Source organism: Aspergillus tanneri, assembly GCF_003426965.1.
Source record: "Aspergillus tanneri strain NIH1004 chromosome Unknown AapTan_3_pilon_pilon_pilon, whole genome shotgun sequence".
Taxonomy (NCBI): Eukaryota; Fungi; Ascomycota; class Eurotiomycetes; order Eurotiales; family Aspergillaceae; genus Aspergillus; species Aspergillus tanneri.
Genome location: NW_022984630.1, coordinates 2877143 through 2902233, shown reverse-complemented (window position 1 = coordinate 2902233; position 25091 = coordinate 2877143). Strand labels below are relative to the sequence as shown.

Here is a 25091-nt window from a genome sequence, read left to right as displayed (position 1 = left end):
CTTCAGCCGGATCTGCCAACCATTACCTGTCACCAGCAATTTCCAGCGTGGTCATGTTTTTGTTGGACACCTCAGTTATAAGGAATCGTGAAACAGGTTGTCAGCATCTGCGGATTTAAGTGAAAACAATAATCAAAGCATGCTCTTCCTCCATGCTTTGGTCGCTAGGGCTTCCATTTTCTTTGTTCCAACAGCACCGCGAACAGAATCATCTTCCATTGCCTCGACAACGGCCTCCGCTACCATATCAACCTGAAAAGGCTTATCCACCATTGTACCGAGGAAATCGAGTCTATTACCCACAAGTGCGTTGACTTGCGATCCAATAAAACCACCAAGCGCTATCGGCATTGTGAACTTTCTGCTGGCATCATACATGAAGGGTGGGCGTATGAAGATACTTCGAAGCTCAGGAAGGTTGGATGATATGGCTGTCTCCGCCTCCCTCTTAGTTGTGATATATCTGCTTGGGAGGATAGGGGCTCCAGAGGCCGCTGAGATATATACAAATGTTGGAACATGCTCATTGGAGGACTCTTGTGCAAGTGCAATGGCTGATTTTATCGATATATTAGCTTTGTCGCAACTTTGGAAAATAAAAAGGGAAGGCAAGGACATATACAAACCGGAATCCCTGTTCATGATCTCATAGGTCAATTGCCTGTTCTTTTCCTTGGCCTCAAGTGCCTCACTCTCTCGCCTTTGTAAGGGATTTTGGCTGCCTAGCTTTGCGGAACTGAATACCTTCTGTAAACCACTGAAAAGAGGCTCTTTGCCTTGCACTACTCCTTTGTAATCAGCCTCAAGGAGGATGCCCATACTGTGGACGACAGCCGTAGCGCCATTCAAAAATGATCTGTAGGTTTGAGGGTCTAAGATATCCGCTTTGGCCCATTCGACAGAGCGTGACCAACCCGGGCGCTCTCGAGAGATTGTAATAGTATCCCACCGTGGCTCTCCGGACCGACTGTTATAACTAAGTATGAAGACCGCGAGAGACAATTGCGCCGGCTATCGTACCTAAGAGACGTTACAGACCAACCCCGAGCAACGGCAGATTTACATATCCTTGACCCTAAAAAGAAGAAATATATCAGTATGCAGGTCGAGTCAATGGAGCAGGATAGTAGGATGGATGGTATACAAACCCAGGAAACCACTTCCACCTGCAACTACAACTCTTTTCGAGGCCATCTTCCAGTGTCGATTCGGTAGCTCTATTGACGCTCATAGAAAGGAGAATTTAGGTCACAAATCGCGCTGGAGTACCATGATTGGCGGCGCGCGTGTCTGATCTTCTGATCGGAGCAGAGCTCTGGAACGCTTGCTTCCGGCGGCACCTTACTGTCTTGTGCGCTGCACTGTCACGTGCCGCTCCAGAGGCGCGCGGAATGTCCCGAGAGATGAAAAAGACATCGTCCAGATATCTCGACCACCATTCTATGCACTCTGTTCTTCTCGATAACTGATAGAGAATTTCTGAAGTGAATCTAAACAGCATGCCTTCTGTGACAGGTGCAAAACGCGTTAAGGTCAGTTTATCCGTGCTTTGATGGCCCTGCGATCACGCAAGCTAACAGGTTAACTCGCAGGGTATTTCTATCTTCAGGCCTTTTGGTATGTTTTTCCATCAGATTGAATCATTCTTGAGTAATTCATCAGATTTTAAACATAAAAACTAATGACCACAGTCTTTGGCAGCGAAGCACAGCCTTTCGACCCTGATAAGAAACCGGCGAACTCTCCCCCCGACCACACCCATCAATGGCGTGTATTTGTTAAAGGCGTTAACGGTGAAGACATTTCCTATTGGCTGAAAAAAGTCCAATTCAAGCTACATGAAACATATGCGCAAAATGTCCGCACCATCGAGCAGCCACCGTTCGAGGTCACAGAGACAGGATGGGGTGAATTTGAAATCCAAATTAAGCTATATTTTGTCCCGGAGTCTATGGAGAAACCTCAAACTCTGTGGCATAGCCTAAAGTTGCATCCGTACGGACCGGATGCTGAAGCGAAAAAAGAGAGGAGGGAGACCGTGATTAGCCAGAACTACGAGGAGATTGTGTTCAATGAACCCGTGGAACAATTCCATGATCTGCTAACCGGAGGTTCTGCAACCCCACAACCGCAGAAGGGCAAAGGTGGAAAGAATCCAAAACAGGGGCAACAACGAAATGGAAGAACCGCCGAGATTCCTTATAATGAGACCCCTGACAACCCATACAGCAGAATAACTGAGAATAAAGAACTGGACCGATTGGTAGAGGCGGGCAAGACCGTGGAGCAACTGATAAAGGAAGAAAAGGAACGACTGATTAAGCGCGAGAAAAGGCTGACTGAGCTGCGACAAACCGAGGGAGTTCCTACCCACACAAAGAAGAGATGATCTGCGAATGTAAGGTTCGAACGATAAACAACATAACCCATTGTGCATTCAATACCACCGGCGCAGGAGCAACTGGGTATTGTTCCCTGGTTCGGCCACAATCCAACTGTCATCGTATAGCCTTAAGCATGACAGAAGGATGTCACCGGCGTATCTCGCGGGTACCCATGTATGAGAGGCAAGCAAGGTTTCTTTGCTAGTTGATAGGTCAAGGGATGTGCAGCCCCGGATATTTATATCAAATCCTACTGGAAGTTGACTCCGGCTGTGAAAGTCAGCATGTCTTTCAGCATGGACTAATCGTAAAGCAAACCATGGATTTAGTGCACCATTGCTTTAGCTAATTATACCAAATACAGAACATTTGCTTCTGCCTGTGGATTGGGAAATAGTTAAATGCACAAACTATGGGTAAAATCATTATATCTACCCGTTATTCATTATAATCCTGTCTGTGCTACCACAGTTCTTTTGTGAATAAGATTACGCAGGCTTTATCAAGTGTCCAAATATTTTTGCATACTAAGATTATTAACACAGTTACTGTTGTCTGCCTATAAAGAAACGTTGTATCTTAGGTCAGGTGATTTTGGTTATCTATCCAATCTAACCTGAACTGTATGTGCATCGCGCATAAACCAACCTCTGAAATCAGCGAGATTGGAGTGGTGTATAAGTTCTTATTTATACCTCCAATGCAGCCCTGAATTGTTGCACGAACGTCCACACTTCAGTGAAGGTATTGTATAGAGGAGTAGGTGCGACGCGAACGACACCTGGCTCTCGTTTGTCGCAGACCACCCCAGCTTCTTGCAATTTCTGAGAGACATTCTGCAGAAAACCAGGCTTGAGTAGCAGACTTAACTGAGCGCCCCTTGCCTCAGGATTCGATGGAGTAATAATGCGAAATGGACGCGATTCCTCTGCCGTGCCTTCCAATAATAGATACTCCAGGTACGCTGTCAACAGAACTGATTTCTTACGAAGCTCAGCCATAGAAGTTTCGTCAAATACGGAGAGAGCAGCGCATAGAGCCGTAAGGTCAATAGCAGAAGGGTTAGATATTTGGAAGCCTCCTGCTCCAGGGATCGGTTTGAACTCTACAGAGTATGTCAGCTTCCATTTGCTCAAGTAACGGCGTAGGGCTCTTTGTGTCTTACTATTGTCCATTTTGAACCTCACAGAACGGTCACCACCATACCACCCAGTCAACCGATGACGGAATTTGGGGGCATCTTCCCCTTCACTGTAATCGACATGGCCATGTTTCTCGTGTACGAAAAGACCAGCCATTGTTCCAGGACCGGAGTTACCATATTTGTATGTGCACCAGACTGCGAAATCAACGTCCCATTCATTAAGTTTCAGCTCGACATTTCCGAACGCATGGGCTAGATCCCACCCGACTGTCAGATTACGTGAATGCGCATACTCGGTGATCTTCGGAATATCAAAGAGCTGTCCAGTATAGTACTGGATACCTGGCAGAAGAATAAGAGTTGCATCGTCCGCGTGCTGGTCTATGTAGGACAAGATCTTCTCTGTGGAAATCTCATATTCGCTTTCATCGGGCCCAATGAGCACCATGGACTGGTTTGGATCTAGGCCATGCCAGGCAATATGAGATTCAATGGCATACTACGATTAAGTTAGTGCCATGTTCGCAGCAGGCAACCGGTGCTCAACTTACATGATCACTTGGAAATGCCTTCCAGTCCATCAGAATCTTGTACTTGGTAGCCGTCGGCCTATAAAAGCTCGCAAGAAGTAGGTGCAGGTTCGCAGTCAGCGTTCCCATCGCTGCGACTTCTGCAGGCTCTGCTCCGACGATTTTACACATCGATTCAGCGGCTTGTTCAGACAGCAACTGCCATTGCCTTAGTGGCGAGCCCTCGAGGTCGACAAAGTGACCCGAGACTCCAATGGATGACCAAGTATCCAATTGTGCTTGGATAAATTTTGCTGTAGCCTTTGGCTGGATTCCAAGAGAGTTGCCACAGAAGTAAATGCATGGTTCTGACGACAGGTCTAGAGTTTACCCGTCGGATAGGGGAAATGGTCATCATGTGAAGAGGAAAAGGAAAGGCGGCAGACACCTACCTGGCTTTGCAAGCTTTCTACAGTTGATGTTGGCTTTCGAAGGAACGATGAATTTATCACGAAATGCAGCCAAAGGGTCTGCCGCATCTAGGGATGCAGCATAGTCCTTTTTCGTTGCATCTCTTGGGAAGGTGGGTTTGGAAGGATAGACGTGGTTAGACATTATGTATGATCCTATGCTGACAGTTGCACAGAATGGGTGAGAGCAGTAATGGAAATTGCAGAATCTAGACCTTTATACCTTGAAGTGTAATGGACATACAACTCCTTTTCCGTGTAACACGGGTGTTCTTCCGCTTCCGTCCTGAGTTCCGGGTCGACTGGAAAAAGACTCCGGAGTTTAGCACCAGGACATGGACTATTCCCCCCATGCATGAGACAAGCAGCTCTTTCTGGCCTAGAGACTGGAGAAAGATAAGCTGGCAAATTTCCGGGACTGGAGTGCCCATGCTACCACGCACTCCACTATCTAGAACCAGCATCCGGCGGAAACTGCCCTGGATCCGGCCTTCTTCCGCCTTGTATAAGAAAATAAGTATCAAAGGGGGCGCTTTGCCATGCCTCAGCTCAAATTCATAACTCCTTCATACCGTGATATCTAGATTCTCACCATGCTCCATTCACCTAACGTCACCCTCGACAAATATTCCGTTTCACTACGAACTGGATTTCTTCCCAGTGTTCCTCCTTTACAAAAACTAGAGAACGCTTACTACTGGCCCTGGGAAGACATCGTCTGGGACTTACCAAGTCATATTCAATGCAGAACAATCAGACAGGCTGTGGAAGAACTGCCTATTCTCTCGACCTCAAAATTGCATGAAGAGCCAGAATGGAGGCGAGCTTACCTACTACTTGCTTATCTGATGCACGCCTATATCTGGGGAGGGGAACGGCCTAAAGACGTGGGATTCCTTTCTTGTTGGATGGAACTCGAGTCTCCTGTACTGACCACCTGACAGGTATTACCACCTTCTATTTCATGTCCATTCTTAGAAGTATCCAATCATCTGGAACTCCCACCATGTGCCACCTATGCTGCCCTGAATCTTTGGAACTTCGCGGTCTCAGACCATACTGCTGATATGACCGACCCGGAAAATCTATACGTGACAGCTTCATTTACTGGGACTAAGGACGAAGAATGGTTTCTTATGGTCTCGGTAGCAATTGAAGCCAAAGGTGCACAGCTGATTCCATTGATGCTTGAGGCCTTCCATGCTGCCAGCGTTGATGACGCACAACGCGTATGTGATCTTCTCAACCAGTTAAATAAAGGTCTTCAAGAGCTTCGTCAATTATTTGAACGTATGTACGAAAACTGTCGTCCCGCGGTGTTCTTCCATCAACTCCGGCCAATCCTAGCGGGCAGCAAAAACATGGCTTCAGCAGGACTGCCAAATGGTGTCTTCTACGATGAAGGGCACGGAAAGGGTAAGTGGCATCAATACAGCGGAGGAAGCAACGCCCAGAGCTCTTTAATTCAAACTTTTGATATATTTCTGGGTGTGGAGCACTCAGCTACGGGAGAAATGAAGTCGAACGGTGCCACCAAACCGCCGGCTAAGACTGCGTTCATGCTGGTATGTACTATTATTCTTTGGGTTCTCACCTATACCCAACGCTAAGCGACGAAGTCTAACACATTAGTATTATAGGAAATGCGTAATTATATGCCAGGCCCCCACCGTCGCTTCCTAGAAATGATGTCTCGAGCATCCAATATCCGTGCGTACGCAATGAGCCACAAAGCAGACTCTCCAGTTCGTGATGCATACAACGCAGCAGTGATGTCACTGGGCCTATTCCGAGACTCTCATATTAAGATGGTAACACGGTATATCATTATGGCAGCAAAGATGAAGCCGACGAATACCATGCCTTCGCAGGTTAATCTCGCTACATCTACAACAACCCGAATGGAAGGTTTAAATGAAAAGGTCTCAGGAGGACTTCATGGAACGGGAGGAACCGATCTGATACCATTTCTTAAAAAGACTCGAGACACAACTAAAGCTGCTGCGCTGTATACGGATTAAATGATAGTGGACCTGCAGGATGGGTTAGCATAAATACGGTTGTACATACATTCTAACGAGTAGTCCTTTTCCCAGTTAATACATGTCTATATATTAGACCATATCCCCATTGAATAAACTAGTCTTCCCTCCTTTATTCATGCTTTAATTCATGTCGTATGAAACAATAATTGTAAGCTACTATTGCCTTGCCAACTACGGAATACTTAGAACAGCCCAGCTGGAATCAGAGATGTGGCCTGTCGGTACACGGCATCTTAATCACAGGTCCTTTACTATCCATGTCATCTTTACGTATCTAAATTCATGACCCCACCCTGTATCACCAAACGAAGAAAAAAAGCGCCGAGTGGTTATTGTCGGACACGGAAGCGGAAGCGGATATGGAAGAAGTACATACATCCGTTGATCCGGAGGCAAAAGGAAACATTACGCGGGTCGATCAATGCAAGCATCCTGCAGGAGTCATGTAATTCTAAAAGCCATCACTGGGCTGAAATATGATGCACCCATACAATATAGGTGTCGATCGGTGTCCGGAAGTATTCCGTACAAGTCACATGAATGGTTGATTGGATATTACATGTGGGATTCATGTACGCTGGTTTTGTAAAGAGCGTGACGTGTGTACCCGATATGCAATGATAATGCATACTATGAAGTGGATATTCTCGGTGGGATGTTGTGCTCTAAGGATGGTAGGATCAACCCCTCAAGTGGGAAAGCACGTCATTGCGGAGCTCCTTCAGTCCTTTATTGCTTATGTGCGGTACTAGAGTGCACATCACGGATGTAATGTCTGGGTCATCCAATACTCAGACCTTAAACTTTTCAGGCATATAGAGAAGCATGCATAACTTGCTATGACGTGGAAATTTTCTATGAAAAAGCCTTGTTCACAGATTACCCAGACCATCCCTATTATCACTGAATCGTAAAAATTCCTGGCCTTGGGAAAAAAAGTTCGCAGCAAGTATCGAAAACTCATCATTCAGTAAATCGGCGGGCTGGGATGTTGCCACAGATTCCACAGGACAGGATGGATCTCTGGTCAAGGATGTTTGAAGGTTGAAGTGGGTTGGGAGAGGAGACTGTGATATCCCCTGCTGCGTGCTCATGCGTGTCGGCTCTGGCAGTGGCGATGTCTGAGAGACCTCTGCTGTGAATGCAGGTGAGTTGGAATACAACGAGTCACCAAACATTCGCCGAGCTGAGTCTGTGTCGCCATTAGAAGAATATTCGAGGATTTCCCAAAATCGCGAGAGGTCTATCAACAGGCTCTTATTCTGAGCGCCGGATTCAGGTCGATAGGTAGCAGAAACTGCGTCCTCTAAACTCTGCAATCGATCCGCCTGGATAGTTGGAGAGGAGCGTCAGTAATGTCACACATAAGTCGAGTGAGGTCAGAATACCATTCGCGCCATGTGAGGCCAATTTTGTCCCAGGTATTCTACAAACCTAACGCACTTAAAAAAGCGCCCACGTTTCTCTTCTCGGATTGTAGGGTTCTCAGTGAAGCTTAGCTGCAATTCAATCGTAGCTACCACGGCTGCGCTGTACCCAAGAAATGGATCCGATACCATGAACGACCTCTCTTCAAAGTAATTAAGGAAATAGATTATCCACGTCGTGTGGGAGGAGATCAGATCAGATGTGTGTTGCAAGAATATCTCAGGAATGCTGCTCCGGAAATTTCGAAGACTGAGTGACAATAGCAGTGGATGGTTGAGCAGGCATAGGATCGTGTGATACAAGAATTGGCTTAAGAGAAAGGGGCCCCAGTAATCCCTATTAGTCTGTAGTTCATCTAGCGTTCTTTCGCTAAAATTAACAGGTTTAAACCGGTGAACATATGGCACACGTGTTTCAAGCTCCATTTGGAGTGTTATTATCTTGGAGTATTCCGACTGCGAAGACCATGGAGGGACACTGTCTGGCTTCCCATGTCGTCGGACATATCTTGCAGTCTTCACGAATACTTCGCTCAACATTATGACGTAGGCTATTATGCCATGGTCTTGAAGATCAGTTGATCGGCCCCCATCTGCCATTTTTGGTGGACAGTGCTGGGGCGGTAAATTCGGGCTTTCTGGGAAATGAGGACAGTGGCCATCTGGAAAATCCAGGTTGTCAAACTCAACACCATGAAGACGCTTCATAAGGCAGATGCTCCAGAAACAACGTCTTCGCTCTTCACGCGCAACTGGGGGCAATGAACCATGGGGTTCAGAGCATAAGCTTGCACATTGTGCCAGATTCATCGCTAGGCTGCTATGGATACTTGAGCGATGTGTATTGCCATCTACTGAAAATGTTAGCATGCAACATGGCAACTCCCAACAGCAAATGCCATACTTGTAAAGTCTACTAAGCTTAAGAGACATAAACACTGAAGAGTCGAAAGCTCCACGGGGCCCTCCAGCACTCGCTTCATGACCAAACTTCTGGCGACCTCCGTATAGCTGCCGATACGAGATGATAGGACATTACTCGTTTCCCCTCGCTGTGGTTCTGAAAATCGTATGCCTAAGGCAAGTACAGAGTAAATTATTTCGGGATCGCGCGTCCCGAGACTAGCTAAGAAAGTGCCTCTGTGGAAGAGGGGAAGAGGTTGCGATTCGCAATATATCAAGTACGACCCGGCTATGGAGAGTACTGCATCCCACGCTGGAAGCGGTGTGATTTGACTTATTGTCGAAAATGCCATAGAGCCATTGTGAACAGCATTCATGGCATAATTGATTCCCGATGAAGGGTGCAGTTTGCAGCAAGGCACATTCTGTCTGGTGCTGTATGTCAGCGTATCTAAGGCTTCTAATCAACCTTGAAAGTTTCAGATACCCTAGAATATCGAGGATTTCTCCTATCTTAGATTCGAGACCGCCAAGCCGATCTTCCTGTGGTATAGGAGTTATCTATCTTGCGTCAGATAAACGAGTAACTGTCGACACTTACTACAGACCGGGGATAATTAGCATCCGAAGCAGCCGGGGTAGGGGCCGAACCCCCTTGGAGAGCGCCAGTTGGTATTGATATTCGTCTTTCTTCAGCGTAACTGCATCTCTGATGTAGGCGAGCACACAACGAGCAAACTGGTTGCTCCCCTGGACATTTTGCTTTCTTTCTCCTGTAATAAAGACCTGACTTAGCCAGTATGGAGTAAATAATCAATACAAACTGACCTGCAAGGCTCACATGCTTGCCGTACTCGTTTGGCTGGTCTCTCAGTGGAGGTATTGCTCATAGTTGGAAGCCTGCTTGTACTAGAATAGATAAGGCCTTGTTTGTTACTGCGGAGCTAGGACAAGTGATCTTATATAGAATATGGACTTTGAACAGCGATATTGTATTAATACACAGGGTTAAAAGCGTTTAACTGCAACCAATTCTTGGGTATCGCATGAGCTCTTCGCTAATTGATTGATTTAATTGACGAGCTAATTAATGGGCACGATTGCCTAGGGAAGGATCCAACCCGCTGACTAAGAATTCCAGTACTTCAATTTGGTGTACTCAAAAACTAATTACTCCGTTCAAAACCCTCATGCTGCCTCTACATTGCCAATATTTAAGATAATACTCTTCATCGGAATTATACTAGCCTTTCTCTCCAGCAAAACAGAATGGATGGGCAAAAATAAATCCATCAAACACCGACACAGTTTAGCAACTGGCGATAACGAACACTCCTAACTACATAAATCAGGACATCGAAATTAAATCTACTAGAATTTAGGCTCTAAATATCTTACGCGCCCAGTAGATCAATGCACCCAGTCAAACAGAATCAATTAGAGGAAAGGGTTCTCATTGGCGCCAGGTATATCGTAATATATACAACCTCAAATACATTCCTCTTAACTCAGCCATAGAACATAGAGATACACCACCAATTGGACACTAGGCATACTGTTTTATGAGATAACGATTGTTATCGGCGCAGATCCCTCCTAGTTCTTGCCGAACCAGGTCTTGTGGCCCTGTTTTGGGGGTTAGTATGTGATCGCCAAAGATTCCGATGCTGAATCAGGAGGAGAATATTGGAAGAGAAAAGGAGCACCGACCAAAACCATACGGCACATGGCATAGGTAGTAGCTAATAAGAGGTTAGCTATTATGCGATTATGACTGTATTCCCACAACACTCACCAATACCCATGCCGTAGACGGAGATAAGGTAGGGGTACAGGACGTATTTACTGCGCTTGGTCTTTAGACAGCCGATGTTAGAGATCTGTTCCCATAGGAGACATAAAAGTCGATCGGTGGAATAGCTGACCTGCCACCACTGACGCTGGCCATCGTGCTGCTGGAATAGGCGCTGGTAGTAAGGGACACGGTTCTCGCGGAACACGAATCTATAAAGAGAAAGGTAGAAGGCGTTAGTATAGTTGAAAAGTGAGGGAGGACCAATTCCAAATAAATTTGACCAGCAGGGGCAGCAAAGTTGAGCCGACAACTCGATGTTCAATTGGTAGTGCGCAGAATTGAGATTGGGTAGGAGACAGATAAAGTGAAAAAATACATACCCAGCCATACGAGGGACAGTGCGAAACATTTTGGCGGTACGCAATTGCGAACGAGCGAGGATTTGGAGGGAACAGAAACAACAATGACAACTGAAATGCTCGCAACAACCCTCAGACGATGTCGTGAGCTGTGGATCCGAACAAGGTGAGACTCACGTGACATCCCTCGATATTCCGTCCTGTGACATGCCATGCTTAGTAAATAACCTTAATCATGTGATATGATATACTTGGCCATAAACGGAATAGTTCATCAATGCCGGTCTTCGTCATCCAAAAATGTATCCTTTGGGTTAGAGGGCATGCAAAAGCCATTACTCTCCTCAACCCATTTATCTAATGTGCGCAAATGGGGTATTGACGAGGAGGATGTTCAGACATACAAATTTACTTTACCCTCGCCTTCCTCTCACCACTCATGCGACCGGCTCTTCTCCGCTTACTGAAGAGACCGTCAGCTCTCTCGGTGCTGGACTCTCTCATCTCAATACCTACCGGAATCGAAGAGCTAGAGTCCCGATGCAAGAAGGAATGCCTACGATACTACTCGCAAAGTCAGGTCCAAAAAATTGATGAACATGGTGCTGAATTCGAACAGTTAGGCGGCCACAGACTTCGAAGGCGATCGCAGCCGCGGCCTTCTAGTTTTCGCGTATATGAGATCCAACCACCACGAAGCGAAGTGGCGAATAGCAATGAATTCGCAAAATTATTGGAGTCCACAACATCGTCCACTGGCTTACCGCGGGATGTGGGGTTACAACTGGAGAAATTGGAGTTCGAGTCCGACGTGGGACACAGCAATGATATTGGGACACGGTTAGTGGACGACCCGACTCGTCGGCATGATTTTGCCCTTTGGGAAGAGCTGCTTCGCTATCGACAGCGACATTATGGCGACAAAGGCACTCTCGATATATGGGAAGGTTTGATGGTGCGAGTGGAAGGAGTGCAGCTTCCCGTCCGGGGCGAAAGGGCAGATTTTTTCTGGCAAAGCTTCGTGAACCTAGGCTTAAAACGAGCTGTCATTATGAACGAGCTGGAAAATTATGCTTCGGACCTTTGGAAGAAAACAGGAAATCGATGGGACAGGTTTTATGAGTCTGTCGTTGGAGGTTTTATAGAACAGGGAAAGCCACAACGAGCCGTGGAGTGGCATAAGAAGCTTCAGCATATTCATCTGTCTAGCCCAAACGATATACTACGGGTTCTCAAGCCAGCTCTCACGCTTTGTCGCAAGCCTGGAAGCCGAGATATCTCTTCGAAAAACCGAAGGCGGATATCATCGGGCTTATGGATCTTTCAGAATATCTGTCACTGTACAAAGGATCATCGCATATATGGTCCTGTCATATGCACGTTGCTACGCAATGGCCACTACGAAGATGTATTTCCGATGCACAAGTTCTTGGTTGCAAGAAACGACCATCCACAAACTTACGAGGACATCCAGCCATTGCTAGAATTTGCGAAGGAGAATTGGCCACGTCCGCTTCTCCAAAAGCTCGCTTGTTATGTTGATGAGCATTTCCCCAATCGAATAGACTTAATGGAAAAAGATGACCCTACTACGAAAGATCTCCAGACAAAGAAAGGAGCATGGCTCGAAGAAAAACCCTTCAAGGACGAATTCGGTGCCCGCCTTTTTGCTACAAAGGCCTTCAACTTTGACATGATTATTTCTGGACTACAAATGTTAGGTGTTTCATCTATTGGGCCACAGACTCTGCGTGAGATGGCAGTCAGAGCCCATGGCAGTCAGGATATACTAGATAAGCTTCGCCAGCTTCAGACAGCAGGGATTTCCACAGGAAATAGTGTTTTCGCACGCCTCATTCGCAAGCTAGCTGCCGAAAATCGTGAAGTTCTTCTATCCGATTTACTGAAGAGTGACCAACATTTCGAAATGCTTGAGGATGTAGCCATGCAAGAGTCTTTGTTGGTATCGTACTATGCGTCTCGCGATTGGCGTCAATACAACATGACTTTGGCCATTCTCACTGAAGCACGCAAAGAGAGACCTGATTTATCCAACGTTCATTTTCGGAAATTCATTGCGGCGGATGAATGGCGCTTTGCTTCCAACGTTGTTGATGATATGGCCTTGCGGGACAGGGCCCTGTCCAAGGAGAGCATCGAATTTATGGTGCGACACGTCCTCACACCACGCAAACAAGGACATATGCCAAGGCATATACGAGGTCGCTCCCTCGTAAAGGAGGTTACGTTCGTTTCCCAGATTCTGCAACGCGGCGTTAAAGCGGGCACACCAGTGTCCCCTGAGCTGTGGGTTGAGATCCTGAAACGACTTGGAATGATTAATCGCTGGCACGACCTCCGAGACTGTAGTCTTTGGCTGGCTCGTCAGTATTCGTCTATTCCAAAGAACACCGTTGGTTCTCGGACGATTAGCGCTCCCGTGAAAAGACATTCCGAATTAGCCCGAGTCGACGGCAACCGCCTCCTCGAAGCTATATTTACCAGTCAAATGCAGGCAGCAATTGTGTCGTGGGGGTTCAAGATGCGGATCTCCCGAAATCCCGAAAAGGAATATCAACCATTTGGAGTGGACAGTGAAGTCGCTATCCCCTGGGTACGTGGCCTGGTGCTTCTGCGTGAGTTGGAGCAGAATGGAGTCCAGTTGCAAGTACGAGACATTCGCCAAGCTTGTCGACAGCGGCTGAAAGTGATCTTTGGACGGTCGTTTGAATCCAGTCGCGGCATGAATCGCATGTTGCGACGAGAGAATCCCTACAGTATAGATCAGGTCATTGGTGATATCCATCGTGCTTGGGGAGAACCATCATTGTTCGGCGGCCGAGAACACGATGATTTACATCGACTTGTGAACCCTCCGGTATCGAAAATGTCCCTGCGGAGAACCGCGAGAAATGGCCGTCAACGAAAAGCTGCCGCTATTAGGAGCGACATGATAGTATATAGTCGCAGCAGGCTCAATAACCAAGAGCCACCGTGATACTAATGTATATAATAGAGTAATAGATTCAGCACCTCGTTGGAGATCCTATATATCTTCGTGATTCTTCAAATACATGAGCGCATAGATACGTAGGTTTCCGTGTATTTATTCCCCGTTAAAAGTGCACGGCAACCATGGCCGAGACAACAACCAAACACAGCCGCGAAATCCCCGCTTGCCGAGCCACGGAGCATGGCGTGGCCGGCCAAGTCAGGTAAGGTCATCATGTAATGGAACGAATCTCGGCTCGTTCTAAGAATAGTTGCGGAGGCAACGCGGCCAGACTCCATTCTTATAGGGCACTGACTGACTTGAATCGTCACTTGTCAGATCGACAGCATGCGTCGTCACAGGAATAGTTACTGACCGACTAATCTGACCCTCTCTGCGTAACTTTGTCATCCTTTTTCGACTCCAATCAATCCTTTGTGTAGATCCAAAACATAGACCCTGTCGGATTCTCGTTGCCTTGCGATGAAACTGATTGCTTCATTTGTCTTCTTCCCCTTAGACCCATCTTAGTTCAAACTTCTCTGTAGATGTGGGGTTTATTTTTATCCTAGAGGTCATACTCTAGCTCCAGTTCAACTTCTTCACCTTTGTACTCTGTATCGCAATACAATTTTGTTGTTATTACCTTACCAGTAGGTAGCCCTTTGGCCATTCTCCTATTTGACTTTATCTGTTTCTACTTTCACCGTCAGATCTTCTGCTCTCTACTTTATATCCTTCCCGGTCTCCTTTCCCTTTTGTCCGCGATCTTCACGTCTGCCATCCACAGGATACGTCTATCAATATGCTAGGACTCGCCGTCTTAGGCCTCCTGCCCTTCGTGGCGGGAAATGCCATACTTCCCCGGAAAACAGCCTGCAACAACTCTCCCGATCTATGCGACAAGTCATACGGTGAAATCACCCACTTGGGTGCCCATGACAGCCCATTTATAAAGGATGCTTCGACTAGCTACTCAAGCTTTGGAAACCAGTGTGTTTGACCTAGTCTGATCCGGTAAATCAATCGTTCACTGACCCGCCCGTAGATATGTGAATACTACCTCTCAACTCGACGCTGGCGTCCGCCTGGTATCGGCCCAAGTTCACAAGAAAGACTCGGAGTGGCATTTGTGTCATACGGGCTGCGATTACCTAGATGCAGGGAAACTGAGTTCGTGGTTGAAGGAAATCAAGACCTGGTTAGACTCGAACACTAATGACGGTACATTCTCCCCACCCCACTTCTGTTTCTTTTTATCTTTTCTTGCCTTTCGTAAATCTAGTGCTGATAGTTATTTCCATCGTTAGTGGTAACTGTGCTACTGGTCAATTCCGACAATGCTGCGGCCTCCGACCTCGATTCGGAATTCAAAGCGGCTGACATCACGAAATATGCCTATAAACCTACCTCGCAGACCACCGCCCCGTCCTCGTGGCCAACTCTGCAAGATTTAATCAAGGGTAACACCAGGCTGATCACTTTTGTGGCATCACTGGACGCATCCAAAAATACTGTCGCTCCATACCTCATGGACGAGTTCACTTTCATCTGGGAGAATCCGTACGACGTGACGTCACCGTCCAACTTCTCTTGCAACCCTGATCGCCCGAGCAGCGTCAAAAACAATCTTTCTGCTGCCTTATCTTCGAACCGCTTGCCGTTTATGAATCATTTCCTCTATCAGTCCGTCATCTTCAATATCCAACAGCCAAATACCAGCTACGTTTCTACAACGAATGCTCCCTCTGGGGGAACAGGAAACCTCGGGGATGCGGCGTCTAAGTGCAAGGAAGTGTACAACCGTCAGCCGGCCTTCATCCTTGTGGACTACTTTGACAAGGGGCCTGCCATTGATACCGTGGATAAGCTCAATGGCGTTAGCTCCCCCGTGGGGCGTAAAAATGTAACGGCCATTTCTGAAACAAGCACGGCATCCACATATACGAATGTCTTCAAAGGCCTCGTTGAGGTCGTCCAGAAGGCTAGGTCCGGCGCAAACCCAAGCATGGGTGAGTGGGTGTGGGCAGGAGGCGACTGGGGATTACTCGGCGGTGGAATCTCCCTCTAAATCGAGCGAGGACAGTGTCATGACCTTCTTTTTATATTATTTTTTCCCCCATATCACCATTTGGATATGTTATCACGTGTATTTTTGGATCGTCTGCATTTCTGTGATTGGTATGTATTAGATCTGCGCTGGCTTTGGGAACGTATGGATGTTATTTTGCATGACAATCATTTGCTATACATAGGTCGACAGGATATGGAGGTCATAGAAAAGGGCGTTTTTGGTTGTCAATTATGATCTGAATCAGATGACTGTTTTATGAGTCCTTAGCCGGTGCAAATAGGTAGTACTGTTCGTCAATGTACATCCACTACGCAATCCAAAGCACCTACCCATACCTATAGCCCCTCCCAATATGGGTTCCTCACTCCTTACCCAATAATTGCCTGACTTTACTCACCTTATCCTCAAATGACTGCTCCTTATCGGTTCTGGAAAGACAGGAGGAAATGCAATTAGCACTCGTCAGAGAAAGAGACATTCAGGACCAATGGAATCACCACATTTCGAAGAGATAGGGGGAAGCACACACCTTGAACCGGCTCGAATATCAGTTTGTATTCGGACTATCCCTTGCTGATGGAGGATGGTATGCGCCTGGCCAATGACATGATGGACCTGGTCCCAGGGACCTTCTGTTTTTACCATTAAAATTAGAGCCGGGGAGCAGAACCATGTTGTCGGTCTTTAATCAAACAGTGAACAATCATATGAGCTGCAGGAGCTTGTGCGACGATGGCGATGCAGTGAGACAAACAATCAGAGCGACGTACCCAGGGTTGTTCCGGCTGAGTGCATAACATACTTCAGGCCTGACTTCTCGACAAGACGCTGGACATCTGCAATTTGGGCAGAGACGGAGGGGGAGGAAGTTCCAATCTATTGGTTTGCTCGAATTAGTGAATACCTGAAACATACGGTATGGATGATGTCAGGCTGACTCGGGTCGCATCGGCAGAGCGACTTTATCATCACATCCTTGGGAAGCTTTGCGGCGAGAATGGGGGCGAAGAAATCCCAAGGTCAAAGCTATACGCAATTGAAAGACGAACATACTGGGATTAGGCAGAAGTCGGCTGTGCAGTGGGCGGGTGTCGGGATTGACCCTATGTCTGCAGAAGCCATATCTGTGTAGAGAGGTTGTCCTTGAAATGCGGAGGTCGGACGTTTTTGTGTCCAGTAGACGTCCCGCTTTTTATATCCTATTCTGGTTTCCTGCAGTAATCGGATGGGTATTGTGTCTTAAGACTGAGACGGGGAAGGTGGAAACAGAATCGAAGGGGAGCAAGACGCGGGGTTCGATGGAGGGGCAGAAATGGAAGAGTAGTATTAACCACTCGCGGGGAAACAGTTACAGCTTACTCGTACATTCGACGCCGAACACTACTTCCACTTCCTTCCTATACATGCTTCCTGTTGATCGTCCAACATGTGATCCGGACTGGGTGCCATGTTCGACGATAAAGATATGATACTCATATGCGAGAAAGGAGAGCCTTCCATCGTTATAACATCTGTATACTACCATCTACCGTGGGCAACACGTCGCCATCGCCGTACTCTTGTCACAACTCTTCAAATTGAGACCTTCTATTGGGACTGATCGAAGTATCTACATCTGATATGATGGATTTGAACGTCTTGTTCACTTTGGAGTCAACTTGTCGAAGAGAGTATACGCTGTATAGAACCTCGGTCCTTCTTTGACTTTTATTTTTTTTTTTTTTTTTTTTTTTTTTTTTTTTTTTTTTCCTCCCTGGTTCCTCCTTACCCCAGATCGTTTAACAATGAACACTAAGCCCCTCATCCCTGATCACCAGCCCTGTTGATATGGTTGGATCTGAATCTAATGATCCTGGATCAGCCTTGCTGGTCTCTCTGTCGAACAGCCCGCTGAAATTCCCAGGAATAAGCCATAAGAATTAAAGGGGATTAATAGCAAAGGCCAATATTTAGAATAATTTAAACGGACAGAAAGTCAACGATAATCCCCTTCTTCAACGAGCTCATAATGCTGGGTGGTTAAGAATGAAGAAAGCCGGGACCTGAGCGATAGACTTTGGCGTTCTACGTCTCTCGATGGACCCTGCGTCATTTCTTTATTCACGAGTCAGCCAGCCAGCAACTGAGACCTAGGCTCACGATCCGACTATCGACCTCTTTTCAGCTCAATACTGAATTTTATCTTTTAGAGCTGGCCCCTTCCTTTCCCCTTTTCCTTCTCTCTCGGCGACCAGGTGGACTAGGACCTTCTTCCTCTCGTTCTTACTTCCCAGAAGGGAAGCGGTGGTCGGTGGCAAACGACTCAAGCTGAATGTGACGCATCCCTGCTGGTCTGACCGTTTTCTCGCTTGGTATTACTCGCACGATCTGACAGGCATTCGGTTTTCTTTTTCTTTTTTTTTTTTTACTCTCGGCGATCGTCGAGGAATATACTCCTCAGAATTCATCAAGTCAATAGGGCACTACAGACACGCTGACCGCCTATCGCAACGTTGCTTTGTCGCTCAGGGCTCGAAGTCGCAGACGTCTGTGTACCCGACGACTTGCGATCGAACACACCTCCAGCTCGCCCCCAAAACTGGCATTGGTCCACTTTCCCACTTCTCTTTCGCTGTTGCTTTTTCGTCGAGGCGCGTGCGGCTTGCTTGCTTCTGTTTTGTGCATCAGATGAACTCCACTGAGTCGATATCAGAATACCTGGAAACTTTCTCGGCGGTCGTGATCTGATTGGCATGGAACCCGCTTTAAGACTCGCAAAGCTAAGCGCTACAAGGTGCTGATACCACTAGAACCCTGCACCGACCTCAGCATTGATCTAGAAACACTCCCGCTAAACGCTATCGGGCTTGGAGGATCTTCCGTCGTTAGTTATTCTGGGGTTGTCTTCCGTCGTTCCGAAGTAGCCAGAGCGGTTTTAAAGGAGATTTGACTGGATAGAGACGTCATAAAATACCTTACAGGTTGCCTTTGTGTTCTTCCATTCTTGTTTAATTGGCTAATAGCCTCGAGAACTGAAGGAGAAAACCAGCCAGCACACAGACCAAAGGGTGCAGTGAAATCTTATTAAAATCTCCAATAGAACAACTACTTGATCTGAGTTCTCTTGTTGTGCTGGACAGACCTGCGCAGTTCTGGAGCCTATTTCTCCATTCTGATTTCATTGCACCTGCACCCATAACAAGATTTTTGCTTTTATTAGTACCCTACTAATTTGGCGCATACGCCAACTATTTATTCGGCATTTTACAGCGTGCATAGAGATTCACACTACTGTTTTGGTGAATCTCTGCCGCTTAAGCTCTCAACGCTATATTGACCGGGGTTGTAAGCTGTCTTCGCGGCCATGGTTTTTCCACAGGAGACGGCCATAATACATTATTTGACGACCTAACAAATGACTAAACCCAATTTTCTAGAGCTTCCGCTCGGAGCTCAACTTGTTTACCTCGCAGAAGGCGGTGCGAATGTCATCTACAGGATTATATCGATATCGGGGGCTTCAGCTGTTGGGTCTAAGAAGACCGTGCCTTGTGGGACCGATTCTCTCTATGTACCTCCCGAATTCAAAGGCAAGTTGCTGCGACTCCGCAAGGATACAGCGTCGGGAATTCCTTACCAGGAAATTGCCCGAAATTTTGACAGGACCATCCGCCCCCTATTTAAGCAAGATGAACTGGTCGATCAGGAGCTTGTGTATCTCCCAAGAGGGCTCGTCCAACAGTGCAATGATCAATTGCATGCGGCCGAGGTACACGGCAGGCGTCCAAAACGGCGGCATGGCGTCTATCTTTCTGTCACCGAACCATTCGGTCTCTTGATCACGGATATGACCGTCTTCGATAGTCCTGGTACGGTCCTTGCTGAGCTGAAGCCCAAGTGGCTTCTTCAGTCACCCTCTGCACCAGCAAATAGTCGCAGGTGTCGCACCTGTTCTCTACGCGAAATGAAAAACCATGACGCTCGCAGAGCCGGAAGGCCAGAGGAACGTTCATTCTGTCCCCTGGACCTTGTGTCTGATAGATTTGAGAATGTTATGCGGGCGGCAAAATTGGTTAAAGGTTGCAAAGATCAGCTGCGACTAGCAAAAGTGCTTTATCGGAATAGCACGTTGCAGACCCTTCTCGGGCACCAAAAAGTCGCGCGAGATGTAGGGCTCCTCGGACCTCCGCCGCAATCCCGAGAAAAGTCACTGGCAATGACCTTGAGGGACTGCACGATGTTCATTAAGGTAAGCTGTCCGCTGAAAAGCCCAATTGTCTAATGTGAAAAAGTGAGCTGACCATAAAAGATGCCACCTGATGACGGCGATGCTGTTGAGATACGCCTTGGTGACCTTGATCTGAAGACGGGGGCTGGGGGCAAAGCACAATATTGGGTTGACCTGGAGAACCAGCTGATTACCGAAGGTTGGTACATGGGATGTACGACCTGTGCACATGCCAGCGAATGTGCGTTACACAATTCGCGATATCCTTCGCAGTCATCAATATAGGGCTGGCTTTTTTAATCTGGCCCCTTTCCTGTCGCTTACTGTTATTGAACTCATGGTGAAACAATTGATTGGGGTATACAGTACCCATATTGGATCTGCTAACTTTATTTCAGGATGACCCTGATAGATGTATTGTGGTTTTTCTCACAAGTCCTCTTCTCTTTTTATAAACCATTGCTGGACTGCCCACTTTTATGCTCAACCAAATGTTTCAATTCTGCTAATCCATACTTTGTTTCTTTCAATTCTGGTAGAATTTTAGCATTGCATTGCTTCATTGCATCTTGGTCATGGGCGGCTTTCGTGTTGTATGTATGTACATTAGTTCTCCTATAGGGACTACTACTGGTTATTGATTATGCTGGATCTAATAATACTAATTCAAGGAGCCTTGCATGCTGATCAAACGAACGCATGGCTACGGTAATTGCTACAATATGTTGTACTTAAATTGAGAACGATGTCAAAATATTACTGCAAGAGGAATATCTCGGTGCTATGTTGAGGACACCTAGTATTCAAGAACTATCTCGCCAACACAAAGATGTAAGCCAATTTCCTAAGGCCGTGACATTGCAAGCTTTTAGGAAGATTCGCAGCTCAACTCAGGGGAAATCAATCCCACAAAGATACCACACAAAAAGTGCTGCTAAAGTGTATGCTGAAGGGTGCCCTAGAAGTGGCGAAAATAGATTGATTGGTTAAGCATAAATAAGCATTATCAAGTACACTTATCAACTATCAAGTTTCATGGTTCATCGGATGAATAATCGTACGAATAATTTACCTTCGATCTGAATCTCATCTAAAGTTTAAATCCATAGTAATAGACAGGTGAGCCATTTATAATCCTTATCCGTAATTCCGCGTGAAGCCCACCAGAACCGCCAAAGTCTATATACTAATTCTTAAACAACTTGACCCCATACCCCATCCCTTTTCACTCTCACCCACCCTAGAATCCAAATACAGCCCCAATGGCTTCCTGGCGTCTTCTTCGCCCCTTCTCTTCGCGCCTCTTCTCCCTCCCCATGTCCCCAATTCGTCCTTCCCAACCTGCTCGCGCATTCACAAGAACAAACATTACCCCCAGTCCCACAAAAACAGACACATTTGTCGAGCTGGCCCAGGCACGACGAACCATCTACAAGCTCGGTAATGACAGTCCCGTCCCGGACTCCAAGATCGAAGACCTAGTTCACGCAGCTATCCTGAACGTCCCAAGCGCTTTCAACACCCAGTCCACAAGACTACTGGTGCTGTTGCACGGTGAACACGAACGGCTCTGGGACGTGGTGATTCAGATCTTTGAGGGTCTGGTGAATTCCGGCGCTGTGCCTGAGACAACGTGGAGGAATCAGACTTTGCCGAAGTTGTTGGGTATAAAAGGGGGTGTTGGGACTGTGAGTTGTCTCTCTCTCTCTCTTTTTTTTTAACCCATGTTCGGGTGGTGGGATGGGGTGATAAAGACTATAAAAATAAACATTTAAATATAAAGAAAAGAAAGACTAATGTTCATAAAATGGCAGATTCTCTTTTACGAAGACCCAGCTCATATTCAGCTTTTCTCCAAGAAATTTGCACTTTACAAAGATCACTTCGAGCCGTGGGCGGGCCATTCCAATGCTATGCATCAGTATTTCCGTATGTTACTCATCTACTGACTCGCTTGGTTCTCTCATTGTTCCCTATTTTTGTTAGTGACGTGAGCTGATTATATCACTGTTCAGTTTGGACGGCACTGGAGTCTCTCGGTTTCGGGGCGAACTTGCAGCATTATAATCCCTTGATTGATGCGCCGGTGGCCAAGCAGTGGGATATTCCCAGTGACTGGAAACTTGTTGCGCAGTTGGTGTTTGGGAGTCCGGAGGGAAGCCCGAATGAGAAGACGCAGAAGCCGATCGCAGACAGAGTGAAGATTTATGGGAAATTGTAAATTATGGACTTTGATATACATCTAAATGCATAGATATATATAAAACTTATTAGATTATAAAATCGGATTAACTTTGTATATGATCCTCATCTAAGCGTCGCTTACGCTGTACATGCAGGATAGAATAAAAACAACTTCAACTTCAGACGGAATCACGTTAAACGCCGCGCTATGCATCTATATGTATATAATGTGCGAATATAGCCCCGTCGTGATGCAGTAATGAGTCGATGCTAGAAAAAGTCTTGTTCGCTTAGCCATTGAGAATCAATGGCATATGCCACCAAGTCGGCAGCACAACACATATCTTCGTGCCCATACTCGAGATCCAGGAGCTCCAAGGTCTTGTCGAGTCGATTTTGCAGGGTTTCTTTCAATTGAGAAACTTTGGACTGCACTCCCACTGAGGCCTGCTTGGAAACAAGTTTAGCGCTTTTGTTTTGTGACTTGAATTTGGGCTTCAGCTCCTTGTTAGGGGAGCAAGGAGCAAGGGGTTGTCTTGATGTCGGAATAACATCATTTTTATTGTTCTTTAGTAGCGACTTGAGCAAGAAGAGGAGCCAGACGACGTTGGTTCGTGGCGCGTATTCAGCCCAAATTCCAGGGATATCGGGTGTCTTTTCCGTATTAAGTGGGTTTCCTTTATATAGCTGAGCGCGCATACTGGCTATAGTCAGTACATCACGATCATCTTCATTTTTACGAACATTAGATAGACAAACTCACTATCTATATGTATTTCTTAACATAAATTCGTCCTCATCCCGACCAATGGCATCGAATATTTGTTTCTTGTCGAGATCAGATGATGCAATATCCACGCTCTCGGTGAATTCCCCACTTGTCCTCAGTTCCGCACGAGAAAGTGAATAATCAATAATGGTGGTCTCCAGAGTGCTGATACCGAATCCACTCGGTGACAATAAACGCATTACCTCGACATCAGTTGGCGGGTCCATGCGGCCATCCGGCCGAGTACTTCTGATGCAAACGTTTCCAAGGTGGAGGTCGCGGTGCTTTACATATTTTAGTAAAGGTTTGGATTATCCGGGTCGAGATAGCAATAACTTACCTCGAAAAACGCATACTCTTCAGCCCGCGCGAGCGCCATTGCTACTCCCCAGAAGATATCATAAATTTGGAAGATTGAAGACCAGGAGAATTTCTCCAGTTCACAACCGGCGTCGTCCATCTCCACAATTGCCCATAGTTGTGAGTCCGGATACGCCCTCTTACTGGACGGGTTAGGGTTCAGACAATCATCCTTGGTCTTTTTATAGTAGTCCCATGCCTTCTGGAAAGACTCTGGGAATCGACCTTTAACAACATGAATCTCCCTGAATCGGGCGAAGCCGGGGATTGGATCCAAATATTTCAACATCTTGACCTCAGTCACGATCTCCTGAATGCTGGTGAATTTCTTCGAGCCTGGTCCACTCTGCGCTCGCAGAGGAACAACTTTAAAAACGCCATCACCATATGTTTTTAGGCGGGCAAGTTTTGCCTTGGACATCTCCTTTTTACAGACCTCCTCGCGCAGTCGAAGCTTATAGACCTCTCCATAAGAGCCCTCCGCGAGTTTCACAACCTCCAAGAGGTTTCCAGCGTGCGCTGCCCATGAGCTAAATTGTTGAACACTATGAGCAGCAGTTGGTGATAAGGCTTCGTCAAGGATAGTGCGGACATAGGCATTCGCTTTGTCGTCTGAAGCGAAGCTCGACGACAAGTGTTGGGCAGGCTTGTTTCTTGTTGTCCGCTTCCCATTCTCATCAGTGCTTTGGCAATCTCTTTGCTCCCTCTTAGACTTCCTTGTATCAATTTTCGGGCTAATTCTGACTTCCACCATGGTTTCGTATCGCTTCTTTGTCACAGGATTTTTCTTTGGAGTTGGCTTGGCCGAATGAGGCCCGTTTTCAGGCTCAATATGCTGCGTCTCAATGTTTGATCCATGTTCATCTTCCGTATTGCGTGCCTCACCCGCCTTTTTAATCGTCTTTTCAACGGTGGCTTCCTCCTGCTGCGTAGCTTGCGTCTCGTCTATCCGAACCTCGGCCAATTTGGCCTGGATACAATCCACAGCATCTTGGACGGCCTCTGTTGTTTTTTTCTCAATGAGTTTTGCCGGGCTCCTCTCGTCAAAAACTGCTCTCGGTGCATCCACCTTTCGTTTTCCATACACTCTCCTCTGGGCATGGGCTCGGGTTTTCGTTGACTTCGGTTTCGATCGTTTGGGCGTTGCGTCACCTACGGCGACAGGAGAGAAGGGGGATGGCATAGCTACTGGAAGGTATTAATCAAACCTTTGTTTTCCCTAAATCCAGCTGCTGAGTCTTTCATAAACTGGGGTTTGCATGTACAGAGTAAGTGCTGGTTGATTGATGGTAGGTACTCAGTCTATTCGGGGGAACAGCTATTGACCCTTTTCCTGAAATGGACTAGCGCCATGGTTGCTCCGGTGAGCTCTCATTGTGGTTATGTCATCATCTATTGTCCTGTCAAAGGCGCTTCGAACAAAATACTTGATTTTATTCCACTTTTAGACCAGTCTTAAATAATATACA

At 46.7% G+C, this 25091-nt stretch overlaps 11 protein-coding genes across 11 annotated transcripts; 5 read left to right on the top strand and 6 right to left on the bottom strand.

Annotated features, from left to right (window-relative positions):
• Positions 1 to 132: 132 nt before the first annotated feature.
• Positions 133 to 819, bottom strand: horA (ubiquinone biosynthesis protein COQ11; the record flags this gene model as incomplete). Its single annotated transcript, XM_033569422.1, has 2 exons — positions 133 to 554; positions 627 to 819. 2 exons carry the CDS (start codon positions 817 to 819, stop codon positions 133 to 135), a joined length of 615 nt encoding a protein of 204 aa, XP_033428228.1.
• A 680-nt stretch (positions 820 to 1499) lies between these two features.
• Positions 1500 to 2389, top strand: yaf9 (YEATS domain-containing protein YAF9; the record flags this gene model as incomplete). Its single annotated transcript, XM_033569421.1, has 3 exons — positions 1500 to 1532; positions 1593 to 1617; positions 1692 to 2389. 3 exons carry the CDS (start codon positions 1500 to 1502, stop codon positions 2387 to 2389), a joined length of 756 nt encoding a protein of 251 aa, XP_033428227.1.
• A 684-nt stretch (positions 2390 to 3073) lies between these two features.
• BNA5_2 (kynureninase) lies at positions 3074 to 4652 on the bottom strand (the record flags this gene model as incomplete). Its single annotated transcript, XM_033569420.1, has 4 exons — positions 3074 to 3489; positions 3550 to 4027; positions 4080 to 4417; positions 4490 to 4652. 4 exons carry the CDS (start codon positions 4650 to 4652, stop codon positions 3074 to 3076), a joined length of 1395 nt encoding a protein of 464 aa, XP_033428226.1.
• Positions 4653 to 5100: 448 nt separating this feature from the next.
• Positions 5101 to 6528, top strand: ATNIH1004_004750 (indoleamine 2,3-dioxygenase; the record flags this gene model as incomplete). The annotated part of the gene is made up of 3 exons (XM_033569419.1): positions 5101 to 5394; positions 5452 to 6072; positions 6148 to 6528. 3 exons carry the CDS (start codon positions 5101 to 5103, stop codon positions 6526 to 6528), a joined length of 1296 nt encoding a protein of 431 aa, XP_033428225.1.
• Positions 6529 to 7424: 896 nt separating this feature from the next.
• Positions 7425 to 8962, bottom strand: ATNIH1004_004749 (putative C6 transcription factor; the record flags this gene model as incomplete). The annotated part of the gene is made up of 3 exons (XM_033569418.1): positions 7425 to 7880; positions 7941 to 8830; positions 8884 to 8962. 3 exons carry the CDS (start codon positions 8960 to 8962, stop codon positions 7425 to 7427), a joined length of 1425 nt encoding a protein of 474 aa, XP_033428224.1.
• Positions 8963 to 10478: 1516 nt separating this feature from the next.
• On the bottom strand, positions 10479 to 11086 carry ATNIH1004_004748 (cytochrome c oxidase subunit 7; the record flags this gene model as incomplete). Its single annotated transcript, XM_033569417.1, has 5 exons — positions 10479 to 10508; positions 10593 to 10624; positions 10678 to 10738; positions 10808 to 10886; positions 11058 to 11086. 5 exons carry the CDS (start codon positions 11084 to 11086, stop codon positions 10479 to 10481), a joined length of 231 nt encoding a protein of 76 aa, XP_033428223.1.
• Positions 11087 to 11475: 389 nt separating this feature from the next.
• Positions 11476 to 14034, top strand: ATNIH1004_004747 (uncharacterized protein; the record flags this gene model as incomplete). Its single annotated transcript, XM_033569416.1, has 1 exon — positions 11476 to 14034. One exon carries the CDS (start codon positions 11476 to 11478, stop codon positions 14032 to 14034), a length of 2559 nt encoding a protein of 852 aa, XP_033428222.1.
• A 137-nt stretch (positions 14035 to 14171) lies between these two features.
• ATNIH1004_004746 (uncharacterized protein) lies at positions 14172 to 16099 on the top strand (the record flags this gene model as incomplete). Its single annotated transcript, XM_033569415.1, has 3 exons — positions 14172 to 14251; positions 15077 to 15252; positions 15339 to 16099. 3 exons carry the CDS (start codon positions 14172 to 14174, stop codon positions 16097 to 16099), a joined length of 1017 nt encoding a protein of 338 aa, XP_033428221.1.
• A 256-nt stretch (positions 16100 to 16355) lies between these two features.
• Positions 16356 to 17224, bottom strand: ATNIH1004_004745 (thiamine-binding protein; the record flags this gene model as incomplete). The annotated part of the gene is made up of 5 exons (XM_033569414.1): positions 16356 to 16409; positions 16500 to 16530; positions 16632 to 16734; positions 16873 to 16978; positions 17156 to 17224. The coding sequence occupies 5 exons, from the start codon at positions 17222 to 17224 to the stop codon at positions 16356 to 16358; spliced, it is 363 nt and encodes a 120-aa protein (XP_033428220.1).
• Positions 17225 to 19496: 2272 nt separating this feature from the next.
• IPK1 (Inositol-pentakisphosphate 2-kinase) lies at positions 19497 to 21997 on the top strand (the record flags this gene model as incomplete). The annotated part of the gene is made up of 3 exons (XM_033569413.1): positions 19497 to 20330; positions 20391 to 20550; positions 21702 to 21997. Coding segments are annotated over 3 exons (1290 nt in total), but the record flags the coding sequence as incomplete, so codon positions are not given.
• Positions 21998 to 22763: 766 nt separating this feature from the next.
• On the bottom strand, positions 22764 to 24805 carry ATNIH1004_004743 (uncharacterized protein; the record flags this gene model as incomplete). Its single annotated transcript, XM_033569412.1, has 3 exons — positions 22764 to 23193; positions 23257 to 23546; positions 23603 to 24805. 3 exons carry the CDS (start codon positions 24803 to 24805, stop codon positions 22764 to 22766), a joined length of 1923 nt encoding a protein of 640 aa, XP_033428218.1.
• Positions 24806 to 25091: the final 286 nt, after the last annotated feature.